Source organism: Nanorana parkeri, unplaced genomic scaffold (genome assembly GCF_000935625.1).
Source record: "Nanorana parkeri isolate BGI_ZX_2015 unplaced genomic scaffold, ASM93562v1 scaffold11, whole genome shotgun sequence".
NCBI lineage: Eukaryota > Metazoa > Chordata > Amphibia > Anura > Dicroglossidae > Nanorana > Nanorana parkeri.
In genome coordinates, this window is record NW_017306279.1 from 3,288,388 (window position 1) to 3,307,377 (window position 18,990).

An 18,990-nucleotide genomic window follows, 5' to 3' on the forward strand; every position below is an offset into this window, starting at 1 on the left:
TTCCAAGTGATATAACCAGTGAATGAAGGCCTGCTCCAGTTTTGATAAATCCCCCTCAATGTGTTTAGGATACATGTATATTTAAAGTGGAAGTCATGGAAAACTTTTTTTAATCGGTAGCAATCCTTACCCCTAAATGTGCATTTTACATTATTGCTCTGCTACTAGCATAATGTATCAGGTACTAAATCTTTGCCAACAGGATAACCGTTCCTATGAGATATAGAGGTGTCACCACAATAAAATGGTAGCAATTCTGCAACTTCCATTCCACCACTGCTCAATGTGTTCACTGAACGTGGAACCCTCCAGTGAAACTGACTAACAGCACAGTACTTTCCTATGTCATGCCATATGAGCGTTTCAAAAGAAGGTGCACTCTTTTTTTTTTTTTTTTAAAGATGCTTTTTATTGAGTTTTCCAAGTGTCAGAGACACAATAAAATAACAAACAACCTACATACATACAGAAGAAGGTACACTCTTAGTGTCATTTGACTGCATCACGTGTTATCACCTTGCCCCTCTGCAGCAATCCATTTTTCTAATCTGCATCTTTTGAAGTTGGATGTAGATTAGCAGGGTCTTTTGACCTGTTTTTAGAAACTGCTTATTATGGAACTTTCACAAATTCTTTTATATTGTGTGTTTTGGAATGGATCTGTGATTTTATTAAAAGGACTGTCAGAGATTATAGAGGCTGTCCTTTCTGAGCAGCAATGGCAGCCCCACACTTTCTCATGACAATCACCTTACTATTGCTCACATTTTCTGATACTCACAGCATGCATGTTCCAAGTCTGTGACTCAGTGTATTGAATCCTGACACACCCATGCTGCCACCATTTTTAACCCTTTCGCTGCCAAGCCCTCCGGAACATTTTTCAAATCAGCTGGCCAAGCCATTTTTGAATTTTCTGCAATTTTTTCCTATTGATTTGATTTTCAACTGCTGCGTTGCTAGCGTTTGTAAAAGACCCCCCAAACCATATATTTTCTGAAAGCGCAGGCCCGGTAGAATAAAAAGATGGTGATACTAAATTTGTAGGCCCTGCGATAATTGCGCAAATGTTTCTCAAATTAATATTAAACCGATAAAAATACACAATTCAATTGTTAAAACACACCAAAATCAGTATCCGTGCACAAAAAAAAATATTTTAAGCAATGGTAGCCTCGGTCTCTCTTGACAGGGTCACTTTAAGTGCTTGTTATCTTTCACGAACAATGGGTGAACGCTTTCTTTTACTGAGGTTTGATTATGAAATGATTATTTCCTGATAACAATACTTTATTTTATAAGCTTGAGAAATATGTGCTGAGACTGTACTCAGATGAAAATTCACAGGGAAATTTCTTTGCTTGACAACTTTGTGTGGTGCAGTGGACATAACTGTCTTGAAACTGCTTACAGTTTATCTTTTTGATCAGTTGTCAGCTGAGGATCTATGTCTGTTTTATAGTCCAACTTTCACACATCCTCTGCTGAGTCAGAGCAAGAGCATTCCAATCAGCAAGGAGCATGAGCTTAGCTGATTGCAGTGTTTTAGGCCTGACACAGCAAAGGGTATGGAGAGAGACCACTTTTTTCACACAAAGACCAAGGGACCTTTTATTGCAGCATACTGGCTGGGGACAGGCTTTTCTACTCCAGCTGTAGCTGCTTCCTAGAGAAAACACACACATTGCTTTGTAACACCTGAAATGTATGTACACATCTGAATGATCAATTAGAGTTAGTTTATTGCAATCATAGAAAACATGTAAAGGAATTTTTGATTGAATATTATGTTTGCTTGTTCAGGCTGTAGAAGAGCTGTTCAATCTCATGCAGCTCTTTGTAGCTCAGAGACCAGACATGAGAGAGGAGGAGCTGGAAGATATCAAACAGTTTAAGAAAACTACCATAAGTTGTTACTTGCGTTGTTTAGATGGTCGCTCCTGCTGGACAACTTTAATAAGGTAAGATGCAGTGCACACACACAATAACCCCTTTTGCTGCTATCCCAATATTTCCCTGATGCAATGTGATTGGCTCTTCGTGTGACTTTATTGTTTTTTGGGTGTTGGTTAGGTAATTTAAGGTCAACGTGTGCTTTGGCAATATAGGGCAAAATACAACAGGTTCCCCAGCACATATTAACCTTTTCTTTGCTCCCCCACCACTTTGTTCTTTTCCTATTTTTCTTCTGGCTCCTAGGAAATCACTCACCTCATAGTTCTCCTTTTAAGCTAGAAAATCTGACCTCTGGTTTTGTAGAGAATGCCTCTTGCCCAATTCTCTGGACATCGCCCCAGGATTTTGGTCCATGAAATCTTAATGTCTGTGGAGTCAGAAGGACATGTTTTTTTTCTTCTTCACAGAGGCAAAATGGGCAGTAGGGCTTATCAAAGTGACTAGGAGGTGGTATCTGCACAATATGCTGCGGTTTACATCTGTGTAGGAGCGAGTTATAAAATGGAGAAAAAGTGCAGCTAAAGTAAGAAGCTGTCCAGGATGACCAATCGCATTCTTTCATTTTCTGAAGAATAAAGGATGAAATATGAATGCTTACCATAGGCAACTTCTCACTTTTTTTTCAAATTTTTCCCCACTTGCTTTTTGTGAGAATTACTTTAAAATGGGGTGAACTGTAACCGTGTAATTCTTATAAATGTGAAGAGTATATACAGGTGAAACTCGAATAATTAGAATATCGTGCAAAAGTAATTGCAGTAAGTGCTGCAAAAGGGGCCCAAACCAAGTACTGAGTACATATGCATGCTTGTACTTTTCAGAGGTCCGATATTGTTCTATGTACAATCCTTGTTTTATTGATTGCATGTAATAATCTACTTTTTTGAGGTTGTGAATTTGGGGTTTTCATGAGCTGTAAGCCATAATCATCACAATTATGACAAATCACGGCTTGAATTATCTTGCTTTGCATGTAATGAGTCTACCTCATATATTAGTTTCACCTTTTAAGTTGCATTAGTGAAATAAATGAACTTTGCACGATATTCTAATTATTCGAGTTTCACCTGTAGGTAAGTGAGGGCTGGAAGAAACCTATTTGTAAGTGATCTGACATGACTTTTCCTGTCTTGCAGTGCCTTTAGAATATTGTTGGAGTCTGACGAAGACAGACTTCTGGTTGTATTCAATAGAGGATTAATCTTAATGACTGAGGTAAGTTGTTTTCCTAGAAATGCAGTTGCTCTTAATATTTGGCTGTTTAATTATATTTATATGTTATAAATGTTCACTTTTGTTTTATGTTTATTTAGGCCCTTTTCATACCACAGCACTGTGCACTGCAACACACACTTTGACTTGCTTTACGGTGTGTTAAACAGCCCATTAAAAATTATTCTCCTGAAACGTACATAGAGAGCAGGCTACATTTTATCGCTGCGCATAGCACAGGACAACATGCGTTGTCTTGCTGCATTGCAGCATATATGTGTTCGATATAGATGTGAAAATCCCACATAGGCTGATGACCTTCCTCTTACTGTCCATTGGGGTTGCAGTTCCTGTCCTATGTATGGGCTGTAGCCCTGCATTAGATGTTCTTTAAAGTGTGTGTATAATCAAAGTAAAAAAAGAACAAAATCCCTGTCAACTTCTTGTTGCAATCTGTATCCCCCACTACGTAATTCCCCCCTCTGTATGTGTCCTGGAGACCACTGTCACAAAGATGGAAAGTTATGGGGATTTACAACATTTTACAGTGGTCACCAAATCAAAAGATGAGTAAAGATGACATAAATTATAAAAAGGTTCCCTGCCACATCCACCTCAATGTTCAATTTAACGGGATGGTGTCTTATTGAATTCAGACACTGGGCATTCAGCACACTCACAAATGTTATTTAAACAAAAGTAGGAAAAAGGAGAACCCTGTGCCGCAGTCACATCAATACTCTTATGGAACGTATAATTCTCACTCAATTGCAAAAAAAACATATTTTTTCATACAAAATCCTTTCCCCTCATCATTACTAAGCAAGTAAAAGCTTGATCTGTCTCTTGTTCTGGGTACCCCACAAAATTCAGGCCCTTTTTAAAACTTGCCGTAAAGGATATAGGGAAGCATCATAATACAATGCAAAAAAACATGACATACAGAACGGCAGCATCAAATATCAGACAATTCTCAATTTACACGGGGTCTCTCCCTAGTAGGATACAAACCACAGTGCTCAGTTATATTATAGTTGGAGCACGATCCTCATTGATGATATGATTCTCAATAGAAAGGAGATATTACTTCTTGCACATCCCATATGTGAATATTTACAAAGATACTGCATATATATTTAGCCATGGGAGGATTTCTACTGTGAATCATATCAATAAGGATTATGCTCTAGCGATGATAACTGATATATTGATGAATGTTGAGCATTGTGGACTTTATTCTACTTGGGGCAGATCTGGTTTAAATTGAGAGCTCTTTGCTCCTGTATGCATGTTCTTTGCTTGTTCTGTATGCCTTTAATGTCACTTTAAATCATATCTTGACTTTTACTACCCCAGCAGATGTTGAGTTGCATGTCTGTGATATTTAAAGACTTCATATTTTGTATTCCTTTTATTAATTGTTGCTATTCCTGATCAAGCCAGTAGTATGTAACTAGAACTATCTTTGTGTCTGCAGTCTTTTAACACTTTGCATATGATGTACCATGAAGCCACAGCCTGCCATGTGACTGGAGACTTAGTGGAGCTTTTGTCCATATTCCTGTCTGTCCTCAAGTCCACACGTCCTTATCTACAGAGAAAAGGTGGGACAGCATGCTCCTGAACATTATATACTATCTGTGGGAGGGTATTGTATCAAATATGGTATATGTATAATCCTATTTGATGCGGCATATGTCAGGGTGAGCACATACAGCTTGTTTTAATGTTAACCACAGCTTCTGATTTCTTTTGTTTTCACAGATGTTAAGCAGGCCCTGATTCAGTGGCAGGAACGAATTGAATTTGCTCACAAACTCTTAACCTTGTTAAATTCGTACAGTCCTCCAGAACTGCGAAATGCTTGTATAGGTAACTTATTACGCTTTTAGATTTCAAACTGTAAACTGATCCTAAGGTCAGATCCAAAGGAGGGAGGGGAGTTGCATTTAACAGTAGATAACTGTTGACAGGTTTTTATGTTTCATGACAGGTTTGACTTCTCTAAATGTTATATGAAAGTTTACAAAGTCTTTAAGACCATGGGGACAGATGTTTGGGGTTTTTTTTTTTCATCATATAACTCATGTGACCAGCAACTTAATTAAGTGGGGGGCATTTTTCAGTTCTGTCGAATGGCAAAGTAATGCTAAATGGGGGCAGTGAGTCAGATTTATTTCAAGTCCAAATTCCAGTGCAGCCATCGCACTCCTGACCGAATAATACCCTTAGAGTCGGGTGGGTGCCAAAGTGACTGCAGATGCCTCTACAATCCAAGATAAGTATATGTATAAAGTCACTTGCACGCCAATAGAATTTCAACTCAAAAGCAGTTTATTGACTCGATTGCTATCCCATCATATAGCGACGTTTCGGAACAACAGCGATTCCTTCTTCAGGCAAACAGAATGTTGTTCGGGGGGTGGGGGGTGGGGGGGTGCGGACAAGGGAGTGCTGTCATATCGGATGGCCAGCGGTGAGGGGGAGAGAAGCTGCCCCCAGGACGAGCTGTGTCGGCCGCACGGCGCCCTTGTTGCCGCACACCCCTAAGGCCGGCCCTGGGAACAACATTCTGTTTGCCTGAAGAAGGAATCGCTGTTGTTCCGAAACGTCGCTATATGATGTGATAGCAATCGAGTCAATAAACTGCTTTTGAGTTGAAATTCTATTGGCGTGCAAGTGACTTTATACATAGATGTGTTACAAGGTGTTACAGCTTGAGTCATAAATTGCTTCCTCATCTGCCGTAAAGTAGCATTGTAACAGAATTAAACCTAACCCTGACCACTTCATAACTATACGTCTGTTTACACTGAAAATCTGATGTGTCTTTAGTGATGTGCCTGTCTTTAAACTTTAAAAACGGTCGCACTTGACTGTGGTTGTCCTTGATGGACCCTGTTTATATACTCTTATGCCCATTTTTTTAAATGTATGTTCATGTGCAAGTTCCTGTCTCCTATTTAGTAGGTAAAGTGGTTTCTTGCATGTATGTGCAATTCCTCCGGGCATTTCAATGTATAATGTTGTAGTGCTCGTTTCACAGCTCAGTTGAAATGGTAACAGATGTCAGATAGAAGTGGCCCGTGTTTTTCATGTCTTTCTATTTTAACATTGTACATGTGTAATTGTGTGCACTTTTCACAGAATTGTAACTGGCTGCTTCTCTGTTCTTTTTCTAGATGTCCTAAAAGAACTTGTGCTGTTGAGTCCTCATGATTTTTTGCACACACTTGTTCCATTTTTACAGCACAATCATTGTACATACCATCATAGCAACATCCCAAGTAAGTTCCTTTTTTCTACCGCATTTGGTATTCGTGTCTGAAAATCTATTCATATTGGTGCAAGATTGAGCTAGATTTTAAAAGTCAAAATACAAATGAACGTGTATCACACTCGAGCTAGTTCTTTTAAACCTTGACACAGAAAAAAATCTAATTCAAGGCTGATAAGCCAATACCTATTTTAATATTTGAAAATATTTTTTAATGAAATAGTTTTAACTCCATCAATATCTGATTGTATCCAAGAAATTAACAATTTAGAAAAAAAAGGGATTAAACCATTTTAATCTCAAAAATATTATCCTCTTGGAAGCCATGGAAGATTAGTATTTTTGATCTGGTCTTGTTGAAGGGCTGGAAAATAAAATGGCATCTTTATTGCTCAATTAGAACAGCCGGCGTGCGCCCAAAAAATGCTGCACAATAAATATGACCAGTTCTACCACCATGTGTCAAAGTAAACATACTTCTATTTCTAAGTGCAGTATAACCAGACATTCCATTATAGTTCCCTTTCCCATGTACTGTCTGCCACATAGAATTGCTAGTTATCATCATGCCCTTATTGGAAATGTGATTCAATTGTATTTAGAATCCTATGCCTTTGACAATCTACAGTCTAAGCAATAGTATGGTCCAGTGCCACTGAATACCCTTATAAGACATACCAAGTTTATAACCTGAGGTTTTTTGTGAAAGTCATTGACTGTTTTTAGGTTATATGCTCGTATCCACTTTTCGCTCTACAAGTAAAGATGGGTCCCACCCCCTGAACCTTTGCTCCTTTAATGTGATGAGCAGGCTCAACACTTGGAGAGGTTTTGGATGTAATAGGTGGTGGCTGTTTTGAAATGCAGAACGATAACCTCGAAATTAATTTCTTTCTCCTACATTAAGGGACACAAGCATTTAAATACTGTTTGAATATACTGCTGACTCCAGGAGGGTTTGGACACTGGCAAACAAAGGGGCCAGTCTGGTATAACCCCTCATACTCAGAGCATGTTTTCCTAGGAGGATGGATGCCTTTTCTCTGTTTTGCTGAGAAAAGTCTAAACTTTTTGCAAGATATTTCTTTCCTTTAGGGCCTGTTCACACGACGTCCGTTTTGTGTGCTGACCGGCTCCCTATGCTGCTGCACTCAAAATGCATCCCAATGTATCCGTATGTGTTTTATGGGCTCCAGTTCTCACGTGCGCAGTCCGTTCAGCTTACGACAGAAAAAATACTGCATGTCACATTTTGTCAGGTCCGGATACGCAAACGCGTCAAAAACGCACTGCGCTGCAGCTAACATACTAACAGCCCCACTCCAGCATCGAGTGGAGTGGGGCGCATCAAAAACGCGACCAATACGCGGCCAAAAACGCAATGCATCAGCAGCTCCACTTTTGCTGATCAGGACCTGATCTCATGTGAACAGGCCCTTAATGAAGATTACTCTACAAGCTGTTGAGCTACTCTGTTTACTCTATCAAGATCGGCAGCTCCTTAGCACTAGCTTTGGAGGCCATACTCTGGACCCCACTGGACTTGGACAATTGCGGAGCTAGCCTAGAGTGTAACCTTCAGGAGCTAAGCTCTGCATTTTGGTGCTCTCCAAACCTGCATAATTTGTGTTAGAACTGATCACTTTCCTTGTCCAGAACTGTGGCACAAGCCCAGAGACTGACTGTTTGAGTAGGCCATGTTGATTGAGCATCTGGAGATACCTTGTTGCTTGCCTCCAGCTCATGCTCCAACCGTTCCAGTGCTGCCGCAGTGCACCCCTGGAAGGGCCTGACACTGTGGAAGGGATAGACTCAAGCAGAAGGGGAAATTCCAGGCTGTCACAGTCAACCTTAGTTCTGCCGGACATGGACCTCTCCTCCTCGCCCTGATTTTATGGGCCAAATTGCAACTTTGCTGACTCTGACTGCAGAGGCCATAAGCATGCTTCTACCCCATGCATCAGCCACCAAGACTCACATGCTGAGTCACTTAAATCCTTAATGAACCATGCTACACCTGAGGAGTTGCAGGCCGCTGCCATTACTCCCACACTTAGAGACTGTATTTGCTCTTAGTTATGCAGTTTACCACTTTAAAATACCAAGGATCAGCCTACTCCTTCTACCAGTGCTGTTCCCAGCCGAGGCTGTTTTAGGGTCCCCAAGATTTTAGACTTTCCTGTGGTCTTCTACATAGACTAAAAGAACCCAGGCATTGTATTCACCCCCTCTCAAGCTCCTATAAGTGCTGGACTTGGCAGATTGCAGGGCTAGTCTGGAATGTAACCTTTAGGCACTGAGCTCTACCTTTTTGCACTTCCCATACCGGAGTATACTGTATTAGCACTGATCACTTTATGGGTGCAGTAACATGGCACAGCCCCAGGTGTGGCCCTGTCTCCAAATACTGACTCTGTGAGTAGGTCATGTGGGCCAAACATTGGCAGCTACCTCATTACTTGGGTCTCTGGGTACTGTTTGAGATCCCCACTTTCCAAAGGTTTACCGGGGAAGAAGTTCAGGTTGAGGGACTCATTAGTTGCCAACCCCTCAGTTGGATTGATTTTGGATGTACCAACAATCTATTAATTCCTGCGTCCCTCAGTGAACAAGATGATGGAATTTTTGTACTCCATTAGCTTTGTGTTATTCAGGGACACAGGTCCCACCCCTCTTTTTCTATGATCATGCTCATGGTACTACTTTTCAATCAAATTGAGGCATGCTGGGAGTAGGAGGGCTATACTGGGCTTGCCATTTTATTTTTTGTTTGTTTGCCAGTGTCCTAATCCTCCCGTAGACAGCAGTATAACCCAATAGTCTCTGAATCCCTGTGTCCTTCAATGCATTCCAAAAAAGGATTTTACAGTAAATACTAAAATCCCATTTCTTTTTTCTTATGACTAGTTTGAGTTGTTCAGATTTGTTTTTTTGTTTTGTTTTTTAATTATTGTGTTCTATTTTTCAGTGTCTCTTGGTCCATACTTCCCATGTCGTGAAAACATGAAACTTATTGGAGGAAAAAGCAATATTCGCCCCCCTCGTCCAGAGCTTAATATGTGCCTCTTGCCCACAATGGTTGAATCAAGCAAGGTGGGTATATATAAACCAGCACACAACCTCCCCTGATGGCTGCCATGGAACATTAAAAGTAATTAAAAATGTGTATGTATCCAGTCTCTCAAGTAAAGCTGGACTGTGTACTATTCAGTAGAGTAAAGCTTAGACCCACAAAAACAACTACTTTGAGATGTACCATTGTAGGCAGTCATGGGTAAATATAGAGCACGGTGCTTCTCTCATTGTAAAGCAAATATGTCATGACCAATGTGCAGACTACCACTGCTGACCTACTAAAAATACTAGTTACCTGGCCTTTAATGTTGACCCGCTGGTCGCAGTTCTGTTATAATCACTGACCTGGGACAAGTATGCATATGAGCAAAGTCAAAGATAAACTCCATATTTGCATATTTTTTTAGGTCAGTGCTTCAAAATATTAAAGCAAAGAGGGTTAGCCGGACTACTATACAACTAGCATTTTAAGGAGTTGAAGTCGGCAATGTCACGTCATTATTTCTCTGCTCGTAAATGTGCAGCTCAGTGCTGATAGGTTTGGGGCTTTGGTAATGGCAGATTGTATTAAAACTTCTTAATTTTTGAAGTGATGCATCACTCTTTAAAGTAGGTGTAAAGAAGAATAAACCAAGAACATGTCACTAGAATTAAGAGGCAGAAAAAGTTTGCAGTAGCATGAAAAACATCTTTGTCATTGTAGAAATATATAGAGGCTGTCCAATACTGTATGATTTAAACACATAATTGACATGTACCTTACCTACATTGGTTCACACTCTGAAACCAGTTTTTCCTAGACTCTACCTTCCCTTTTCTTTCTTCCATCATTTGGCAATCCTCACATTTTCTTCTGCCTGCCTCTCACAAGCCCAGCTGTTACTTCTGCCTGTCACCGGCTACTCTCCTTCTCCAAACCTTTTCCAAGCCTCCCCCATATCTTCTTCCTCTAACATCACACCTTTCTAAGCATGACGCATTCCAACAACAATGTTCATGATACATTCAATGTTCTTTACCGATTAACTCTGTTTAAATATTGCTCTCTTGCCTTTTTAGGGTAAAGATGATGTGTATGACCGCATGCTGCTAGATTACCTGTCTTCATATCACCAGTTTATCCATCTCCTTTGCCGTGTTGCAATCAATTGTGAGAAGTTTACTGAAGCTTTGATAAAGCTGAGTAAGTAAATGTCATAAAATAGGCCGATCGTCAGAGTTTAAGTGGGTGATACAAATATGGGGTATTTTCTGTAATATGTATTTCTTGTTGGCATTACCAGAGTATTGTCTGTTCGTGTGAGCTGTTGTCTGAATTTATGTTCAGTTCACTGTACTAAATTTTCACATTTGCACAATTGCGCTGCACATGTTGCATATCACCGTGAATGTCGGAGTGCAAGCAATAATTGTAGGCCGTTAATCACTGAAATCTCTAAACTGATGAGCGATAAAAGCATTTAAAGCGTCGCCTATGTCCAATTTTGGGTATTGACATGTTTGGTGTCTATTTACCCGACGTATTGATGTATCTTGCTGCACTCCTTACCGGATGAAATGAAAACCTGTCTGATCCAGGTGGGTGCTTGCAATGACCACGGATGGCACTGTGCAATATCATGAAGTCCAAGAACGTCACCAGCACTCCAGTATAAACGTGAATGAAGATAAATTTAATGACACACGTGTCACAATTTATCTTCATGATATTTACCCGACGTGCCCCCGTCTTTTATATTTTATAAAAAAATTAGGTAATAAATGTTTCAGAACTTAATATAGGGGAAAGTTTGTTTGTGGTTTTTTTTCTCTCAAAATGTTCGGTAATTTTTTCCTTTTTAATATAGTAAAAAAACAAAACCCAGTGGTGATTAAATACCAACAAGAGAAAGCTCTAGGTGTCCCCAAAAAATGGTATAAAATTCATTTCAGTACAGCGTTGCATGACGGAATAAATGTCAGTCAAAGTACCGCAGCGCTGAATACTGAAAAATGGTTTAACACCTCCGTCTTGAAGTGGTTAATTTACTGTAAAATACAGTAGTTCAGCTTCAAGAGTTGGGGCTCCACTGTCCCTGGTTGGCGGAACCCTTACAGTGTATGAGAGGGTCATTTGGAAAGCAAATAAGCTATTCACCATTAACTTAATATGTTATGCTCTACCTACAAGTTACTGTTCATCTTGGATGGTGTAAGCCCACAAAATATTTTCAGTGTTTTACCTTCTGAATGCTTTACAGGTATCCTGATTGCATATGAAGGGCTCTCGTTACATCTTGCATTGTTTCCTAAACTCTGGACGGAATTATGCCAAACACAGGTATGTTGAAGCATTGTATAAACAAGCAAGTCATCAGTGAATAGGCATTTTATGAAGGCAAATGCTTTACATCATATAGTGTAAGAAACTGTGAAGCAATAATGCTTCATTTTTATTTCTGTGACAAGTGAGACTTTGGCACGGTGTCTTCATTAAGGAAATTTCATTTTGCTATCTAAAGGTGCCCACACACCTTGCGATAATCGTACGATAATCGCGGGAAATCCCGCGATCATACGATTATCGCAAGGTGTGTGGCATGCGTGCGACCTCTGCTACTGTACGATCGCACGACTTTTATCTTCGCAACATGTTCGAAAACCCGCTGAGAATCGTACGATTGTCGGCGGGTGTGTGGCATGGTCGTAAGATAAATGCCGCACGGGCCGGTGTGCGCAAGCGCACACTGCCCGTTCAGCATTGCGGTCATCAGAAGCCCGCCCCTCAGCGGGGCAGGCTTGCGATCATCGCAAGTACGATCTGCCTGTCCAAGTTAGGCAGATCGTACGCTTTTTTAAATTGCCTTACAACCATCGCAAGACAAAAGTCTTGCGATGGTTGTAAGGTGTGTGCCCAGCATTAAGCTGCCCATACACCTTACAATTATCTGCAGACTTTCTGTGGTCAGATGGAAAAGGTGCAACAGATTCCTCCATCTACACTTGACTGTGTGGATGGAGTAATCTCCACCTGGGCCAATCAGTTGCACTTTTTCCATCTGACCACAGAAAATCTGCAGATAATTGTAAGGTGTATGGGCACCTTTTCAGTAGCTGCACATAGAGGCTCTTTATTGCTCCCTCTCTCCTATTACAGCTCCCTCAAATTCCCTAAGTAGCAGGTGTGAGAATTCAGACATGAAATCACACTTTAAAAGGGAAATTTGGGTACTTCCACAGTCTACCTGGATATAGTCCCTTTCCTAATTGGTTAGATTTATATTCTTTTCTCTTGGCTGAGGTTAGTCCAGAGAAAAAAATAATAATTCCAACCAGTGGGGAAAGGAGGGATGAAGAAGAGAAGAAGTAACATCTACAGCTGCCAGCTAGGTATTGCTAGAGATCTGTGGTATGAGAAAAGGTGTAATGAAGCACTTAACACAGCCTTTGTGCAGAGGTTTTGTTAGATGGCATAGCAAGGGGGGTGTCATGGTTTTACTTTCAAATACAGATCACTACCTACATGCATGCATGCATGCATGCATACATACATACATACATACATACATACATACATACAGTGATCTTTTATCTGCTTTGTGCTACACAGGTGGTTAAGCATAGGGTTATAAGTCCTGCCCATAGCAGGTAGTGGTAACACAACGAGGAGATGGTTTGTAGGGATAACAGTTATGGAAACATTTGGGACCCCCTGAAATACACTGCATAGGACTTTAGAAATTACAATTGTTAATTTGTTTCTTTATCTCTGTATCTCTTATAATGCAGACTTCGCTGGCAAAGAACTGCATCAAGTTGCTGTGTGAAGATCCTGTTTTTGCAGAATATATTAAAAGTATTTTAGTGGATGAACGTGTTTTCATCAACAACAATGTGGTGTACACGTTCCTCACCCATTTCTTGGTAAAGGTATGTATGAAAAGTGTCCGTTGTAGGATAATGGGTCACCTTGTTATAAACATTTTTTTACACTCATCTATTTCCCCCCCCCCCAGGTTCAAAATCAGGTCTTCTCAGAAACCAACTGTGCAAGCCTCATTAACACCATTATTACACATGTCATCAATCAGTATCAAAATGTGGAGTCTGACTTTATCAGCAGGATTGAAATTTCCAAAGCAAGCAGCACTTTAAATGGGGTAAGGCTGTAACACGGTTTCATTAGCTGTTTTTTTGTTGTTCCTCAATTAAAGGGTAAGACTTTTTTCCATACTTTTCAGGAGTAGCTCCTATCTGAAGGGGTCATAGTCTGTTCCCAAGGGGGGGCGGCGGTGTGCATTTGTCCCATTCTTCTGAATTTAACCCTTTCACTACCTTTGTCGTATGTCACAGCAGACTCCTGTAAATGGACTCCCAGCGTCATCTTTACAATGGAAGCGATTTTAGGCAGCTGTAAAACCGCCCGATCACTCCCAGGGGCCGGTAAACAATCCCCCCCCCATTCCAACGCAGCAATCCCCCACTTTGTTTTGGGGGCATCACGGGTGTCAGTGGGGACAGAGGCCAGCTAATTCATTTGCTGACTTTCTCCCCACTGAATGAAACCAGAAATGATGTTCATTACGTCACTTCTGGTTTCTCGCTGTCATTTCCCCATGAGAGAAGCAAGGGAAGAAGCTGATCAAGCACGATCTGTTCTTTGGGCCTTGTGCCTGGTTCTTTGACACATTGATCAAGTTTTACCAAGTTCAACTGATGCCAACTCTGGTCGGAAGGTTCTTCAGATGGCTTTGTGAGCTCTACTCAAGACCTTCTGTTAACCTGTTGCTCATGTGGGCCTGTTAACACTTATTTGCTGTGCTGCCTAACCCTCAGTAGGCCTGCTTTTAGATGTCCCTAGCTACCTGAAATGTTCATCTTGTGTCCCTTAGGGCTTGTTCACACCATATACAGTGTGTCCCCGAGCAGGCAGCAGCTGGAACACACTATATCGCATCCCGGCCGGCTTCCTGCATTCAGGGGTGTGGCACTGCATTGAAGTCAATGGCACGGCGACCATGCCCCCCGCCCGCACCAGAAGGCGTGACACATCAGTGCCTGCGTTCCAGTCCAGTGCCATCTGAAAATCTGGAGCTTGGGTTATACTGGGCTGTCCATAAAGCTTTGCTTGCCGTGTCCAATCTCCTAAAGGCAGTAGCATAACCCTTTATACCTGAATTATTCATCCTGTGTCCCTTAATGTACTCCAAGGGCACAGTGTTTTTTTTTCCCCTGCAAGCAGAAAGGGTCAGAAGCTTGACCATAAGCATTATCTCAAAGTATAGTTATACATTTCTATAAACCAAGCTTGGATTCCACCATTGTCCATTCTATTAACTGCATGTACCTGAACAGATCAGCATGCTGATCTAATGCTGCAACCTACGTTTGGCTGGGTGGTCCAGTTCTCCTTTTGAGTCAATGGCACTTAGCATGGCTTTTGCTGTAAAGCATAATGATAGACCATCTCCTGGCAAGCCTACAAGGAGATGAGTTTTCTACTTTACTCTGTGACAAAGATTCGGAATGGCAACTTATGTATCCTTACAGGCATAAAGACGACTGTGAAGTGGTCTTGGTGTTTTAATCTTTTTTTTTTTTCCTCTTTAAGATATTTACCACGGGGTATATGGCTTTTCTGTAATGTGGTGGCTCTTACTTTGCTATTAATATGTGAAGAATGTCATAAGTAACTGAAAGTTTAACATATGAGCCCTTACATTGCCAGTGACAGTTGTGCTCCCTCTGCAGGAATGTTGTATTGTTATAATAGCTTCTTCCCTTTCACCTTCTGCGTTTTAGGATCTCAGAGCGTTGACTCTACTCCTTTCAGTTCACACTCCAAAACAGATGAACCCAGCCTTAATACCAACCTTACAAGATCTCTTGAGCAAATGTAGAGCCTGCCAGCAGCAAAGAAATTCATTACAAGAGCAAGAATCCAAAGAAGGTAAAACAAAAGGTCAGTAATGAAGTATGACTTTCTCCTGGTAGCTGAGGACTGTGACCTTCACAGGTTTGTGCTGCACTCGCATATAACGTTCACTTTCCAGATTACCAGCGAGAGAGACAGAATCTCACCTTCTTTTTATGAGTGCTGCTCTTCCAGACATGACTAATATAATTCTACAACAGTGGTTCAAACTGCTCCGGAACCAAGAAGCCAGCATACTTAACACTGACCTCCAGGCAGAAATACAAAAAGCAAATTAATACAGTTATCTATTTACTAAAAAAGTAAGTTTTTCTAAAGTCAACTAGTGTAAGGACCTGTATCTGACTTAGTTTCAGCCTTATGTAATGTCCTGTGCAGTGAAATACAGACTAGGAGTTGGGGAGGCCACATTCGGGGGCAATCTGAATGCTCATGTAAACAGGCAATATGCTATATTAAGGCCCCATTCACACCTATGCGTATTGTAATATGCGCGTCTGTCGCGCGACCGTCACGCGTTTTTTTTACCACGATTCGCGGTAGAAAAGTTGCGCGACCGTCGCGCGATTCCAAAGGCTACTTGGCAGTATACAAATGGAAAACGCCCTACAAAACGGACCAATACGCAGCAAAAAACGCTCCGGGACCTTTTCATGCGTGGGCCGTTTTGTAGTGCGTTCGGGACGGGCGGAAATACGGACAGGTGGGAACGATACCATTGACTACAATGCTATTTATTTTTTGGACCGTTTTGTAGAGCGTTCATCGAGCGTAGGACGCGCTACAAAACGGTCAGGTGTGAATGGGGCCTAAGGAGTGAGCAGAGGGATGACTTCATCAGTCTATTGCTCCTTCATTGTCCAGTCAGAAGCTGGGAGCAGGATGATGACCCCCTACTGTGCTGCCTAACTACAGCACAGACAAGTCAGTCACCAACTTAGATCTCCTGTCTGTCAGGGCTGTGTACATCCCAGGACTGGATGGACAGCATATAAATTATTTGGCAGATGAAAGCTCTTTCATGTCAGTATTTCAGCGTTGTTGGTTGTACTACACATTTTGCTTCAGTTTACATTCTTTTTTTTTTTAATGCCAGGCATTAAAAACCATGAAGAATACATTTTCTGTAAAGTGAAGGAAAAAATCCAATACATACATGGAAATGCATAGAAGCTATTCCATGTGCTCTTATAGACTTCTATTAACTCCAATACACAGACACAGCCAGCAGTAAGAGGGGTTTGGATTAAAGAAAAAAAAATGCATGAGGGTGCTAGATCTCGATAAGTATACATCTGTGGAGGGGGAGGTGAGTTCTGTGATGTCAGCGGAGGGGGGCATAAAGAATAAGTGTGCTTTCTCTGAAGGTGCAGTTATTCTCTAAGGCCTTGTTCACACTAGCTTCAGCTTCTATAAGAGCAGTATGTACAGCAAGCTTCACGCAGCTTTGTTGAAGGCATTAAAGAACTCTGCAGTTCCAGTTTGAAAATGTTAACCACGGACCTTAATAAGAGTACGGACTGTCACTTTAACCACCTTGGACAAAGTTGCCTATGGATAAATTTGCGTTGGACAATTTTGTTTTTTTGCTATTTCACGGGCATGTGCAAATTTACAGCTTGAAATGTTTACTGTTTCCCCGATACAACTCCAGCTTTTATATTTTACTGGGAAAATGAGTATTATGTTGTGTTTGTGTGCACTCAAATGAACTTTAGTGTATTTTTTCCTACAAATATCAATTTGATCAATTGCACAAATATCGTACAACTTAAAAAAAATGAAACTAGAAATGTTTTTATTCTGCAGGGCCTCTGCTGTCAGAAACGATATCAATGTTTGGGGACTTTCAGCAGTTTTCTAGCCAAAAATTCCGATTTTAAACATGTTCTCTGGATGCGATTAAACTAGCAGGACTGAGTGGTGCTTTAACCCTTTCACTAACATGAATGTAAGGCCTATGTGGGAACAGAGCTACTTCCAGCTGGTCGGCTCAGGGATACTTATGTCTATGGCAGTCCTAGAGGCTGGAAATGTATGGTTGCTAGCCACTGATTGCATCCATTCACTACACAAGCACCACTCTCCCAGCCACTGCGGCTGCTTGCCAGAATGTAAAGAAACCCACAACGGCCAACAATTGGCTGCATTGGAGATCATAGCGAACATTATGAATGGATGTGATCACATCTATTAATACAGTTATCTGTGATCTCCGGAGAGCTGGCAGTGGTGAGGAGGAGGAGCAGGCAGATAATAAACATTACAATATAATGTTCTCCATCTTCTGTAATGTAGTACTACTAAATGTGTAAATGCAACACTGGAGCAGACAGAATCTGGAGCAGTTTGGTGGTCATTTGTACTTGATAACGATGTGGCCAACTTTAGGGATCTTCATTTACATGCTGACTGCTGAGAATTTCAATCGGTTGCAGATTCCCTTTTGATCCTTTCACTACCAGACCAAATTTTGCACTTCTCACACATATTCAACATTATTAATAACCCGCAAAAAAACATTTTTCTGAAAGAGAATAAAATGATGTTAGTTGCAGATTTTTATGTTGCATGACATTTGAGGTTCATCAAAATCACTAATTGTGCTCAAGAAATCAAAATATAATTCCCAATTTTTTGTAAAATAGAAGAGGCGACTGTTGCCTATATGGATGCCAGATATGTCAAGGCTTGAAACTGTTTTCGCCTGTCAAACAGAACTACGATCTCCTAAATTGTCTGTCAGGCGACGTTTTAAATATGTTTTACATTTCATCTGTTGAATTAACGGCTAATGATGGCCTACCTAATATGTTTTATGCATTTGACGCTTTCATATACGAACATAAGTGCGTGCATGCATTCATTTAGTTTAAAGCAGCTGGTCAGTGCTTGGCAGCCGTTAACCCAGAAGTGCTCAGAGCCAATGTTGAATGCACAGGAGGAGGATCAGAGAACAGATGTTTCTATACAGTACATTTCATACATTATAGCAGACTTGTCTTCAGATTCTTCCTTGCTCTTAGGATACACTAACCTCTGACAGGCTGCTTAGTGCAATGGTCTGCCTGTTACTCAGAGTGGTAAAAAGTCAAAACCTGAAGCATGACATCTCTGCTGACTTGCTGGCCTAGGGTATGAGATGTAACTGTGCAGCAATCCTAAGGCCCCGTTCCCACTGCGCGATATGCAAATCGCGCATTTGTCGCGCGATTTGCATATTGCGAGATTTGCCACGCGACATCGCGTTCAAGCTTGCATTGAGCAAGCTTGAATCGCGGCTAACTCCGCTCCAAAAAGGGTCCTGCTGTAGCGACACACGACCCGCGACAGCAGGACCCTTTGCCCCATTGAAATGCATTGGAGCGCGATATCGCACGGTAATTTGCCGCGATATCGCGGGAATTACCGCGCGATAAATCGCTCAATGTGAACGGGGCTTTAGTGTAGTGCTAGCTTTGTGAAGACTTCTCAGGAAATTATCTAGCCAATCACACGTGGGCAGGTATTTTGTTAAGGGAAGTTAAGCTTATTTGGGGGGGGGGGGCCAACATTT

The 18,990-nt window shown here is 41.2% G+C and overlaps 1 protein-coding gene across 1 annotated transcript in view; it reads left to right on the forward strand.

Moving 5' to 3' along the window:
• Window positions 1-18,990, forward strand: part of USP34 (ubiquitin specific peptidase 34) — a 135,972-nt gene that overhangs the window by 115,206 nt on the left and 1,776 nt on the right. The window contains exons 68-78 of the mRNA XM_018555855.1: window positions 1,804-1,961; window positions 3,093-3,171; window positions 4,646-4,772; window positions 4,933-5,040; window positions 6,351-6,455; window positions 9,414-9,538; window positions 10,580-10,703; window positions 11,761-11,840; window positions 13,289-13,429; window positions 13,516-13,659; window positions 15,302-15,461. Of these exons, the coding sequence (XP_018411357.1) occupies window positions 1,804-1,961; window positions 3,093-3,171; window positions 4,646-4,772; window positions 4,933-5,040; window positions 6,351-6,455; window positions 9,414-9,538; window positions 10,580-10,703; window positions 11,761-11,840; window positions 13,289-13,429; window positions 13,516-13,659; window positions 15,302-15,461 (1,351 nt within the window). The remainder of the gene's footprint in view (window positions 1-1,803; window positions 1,962-3,092; window positions 3,172-4,645; window positions 4,773-4,932; window positions 5,041-6,350; window positions 6,456-9,413; window positions 9,539-10,579; window positions 10,704-11,760; window positions 11,841-13,288; window positions 13,430-13,515; window positions 13,660-15,301; window positions 15,462-18,990) is intronic.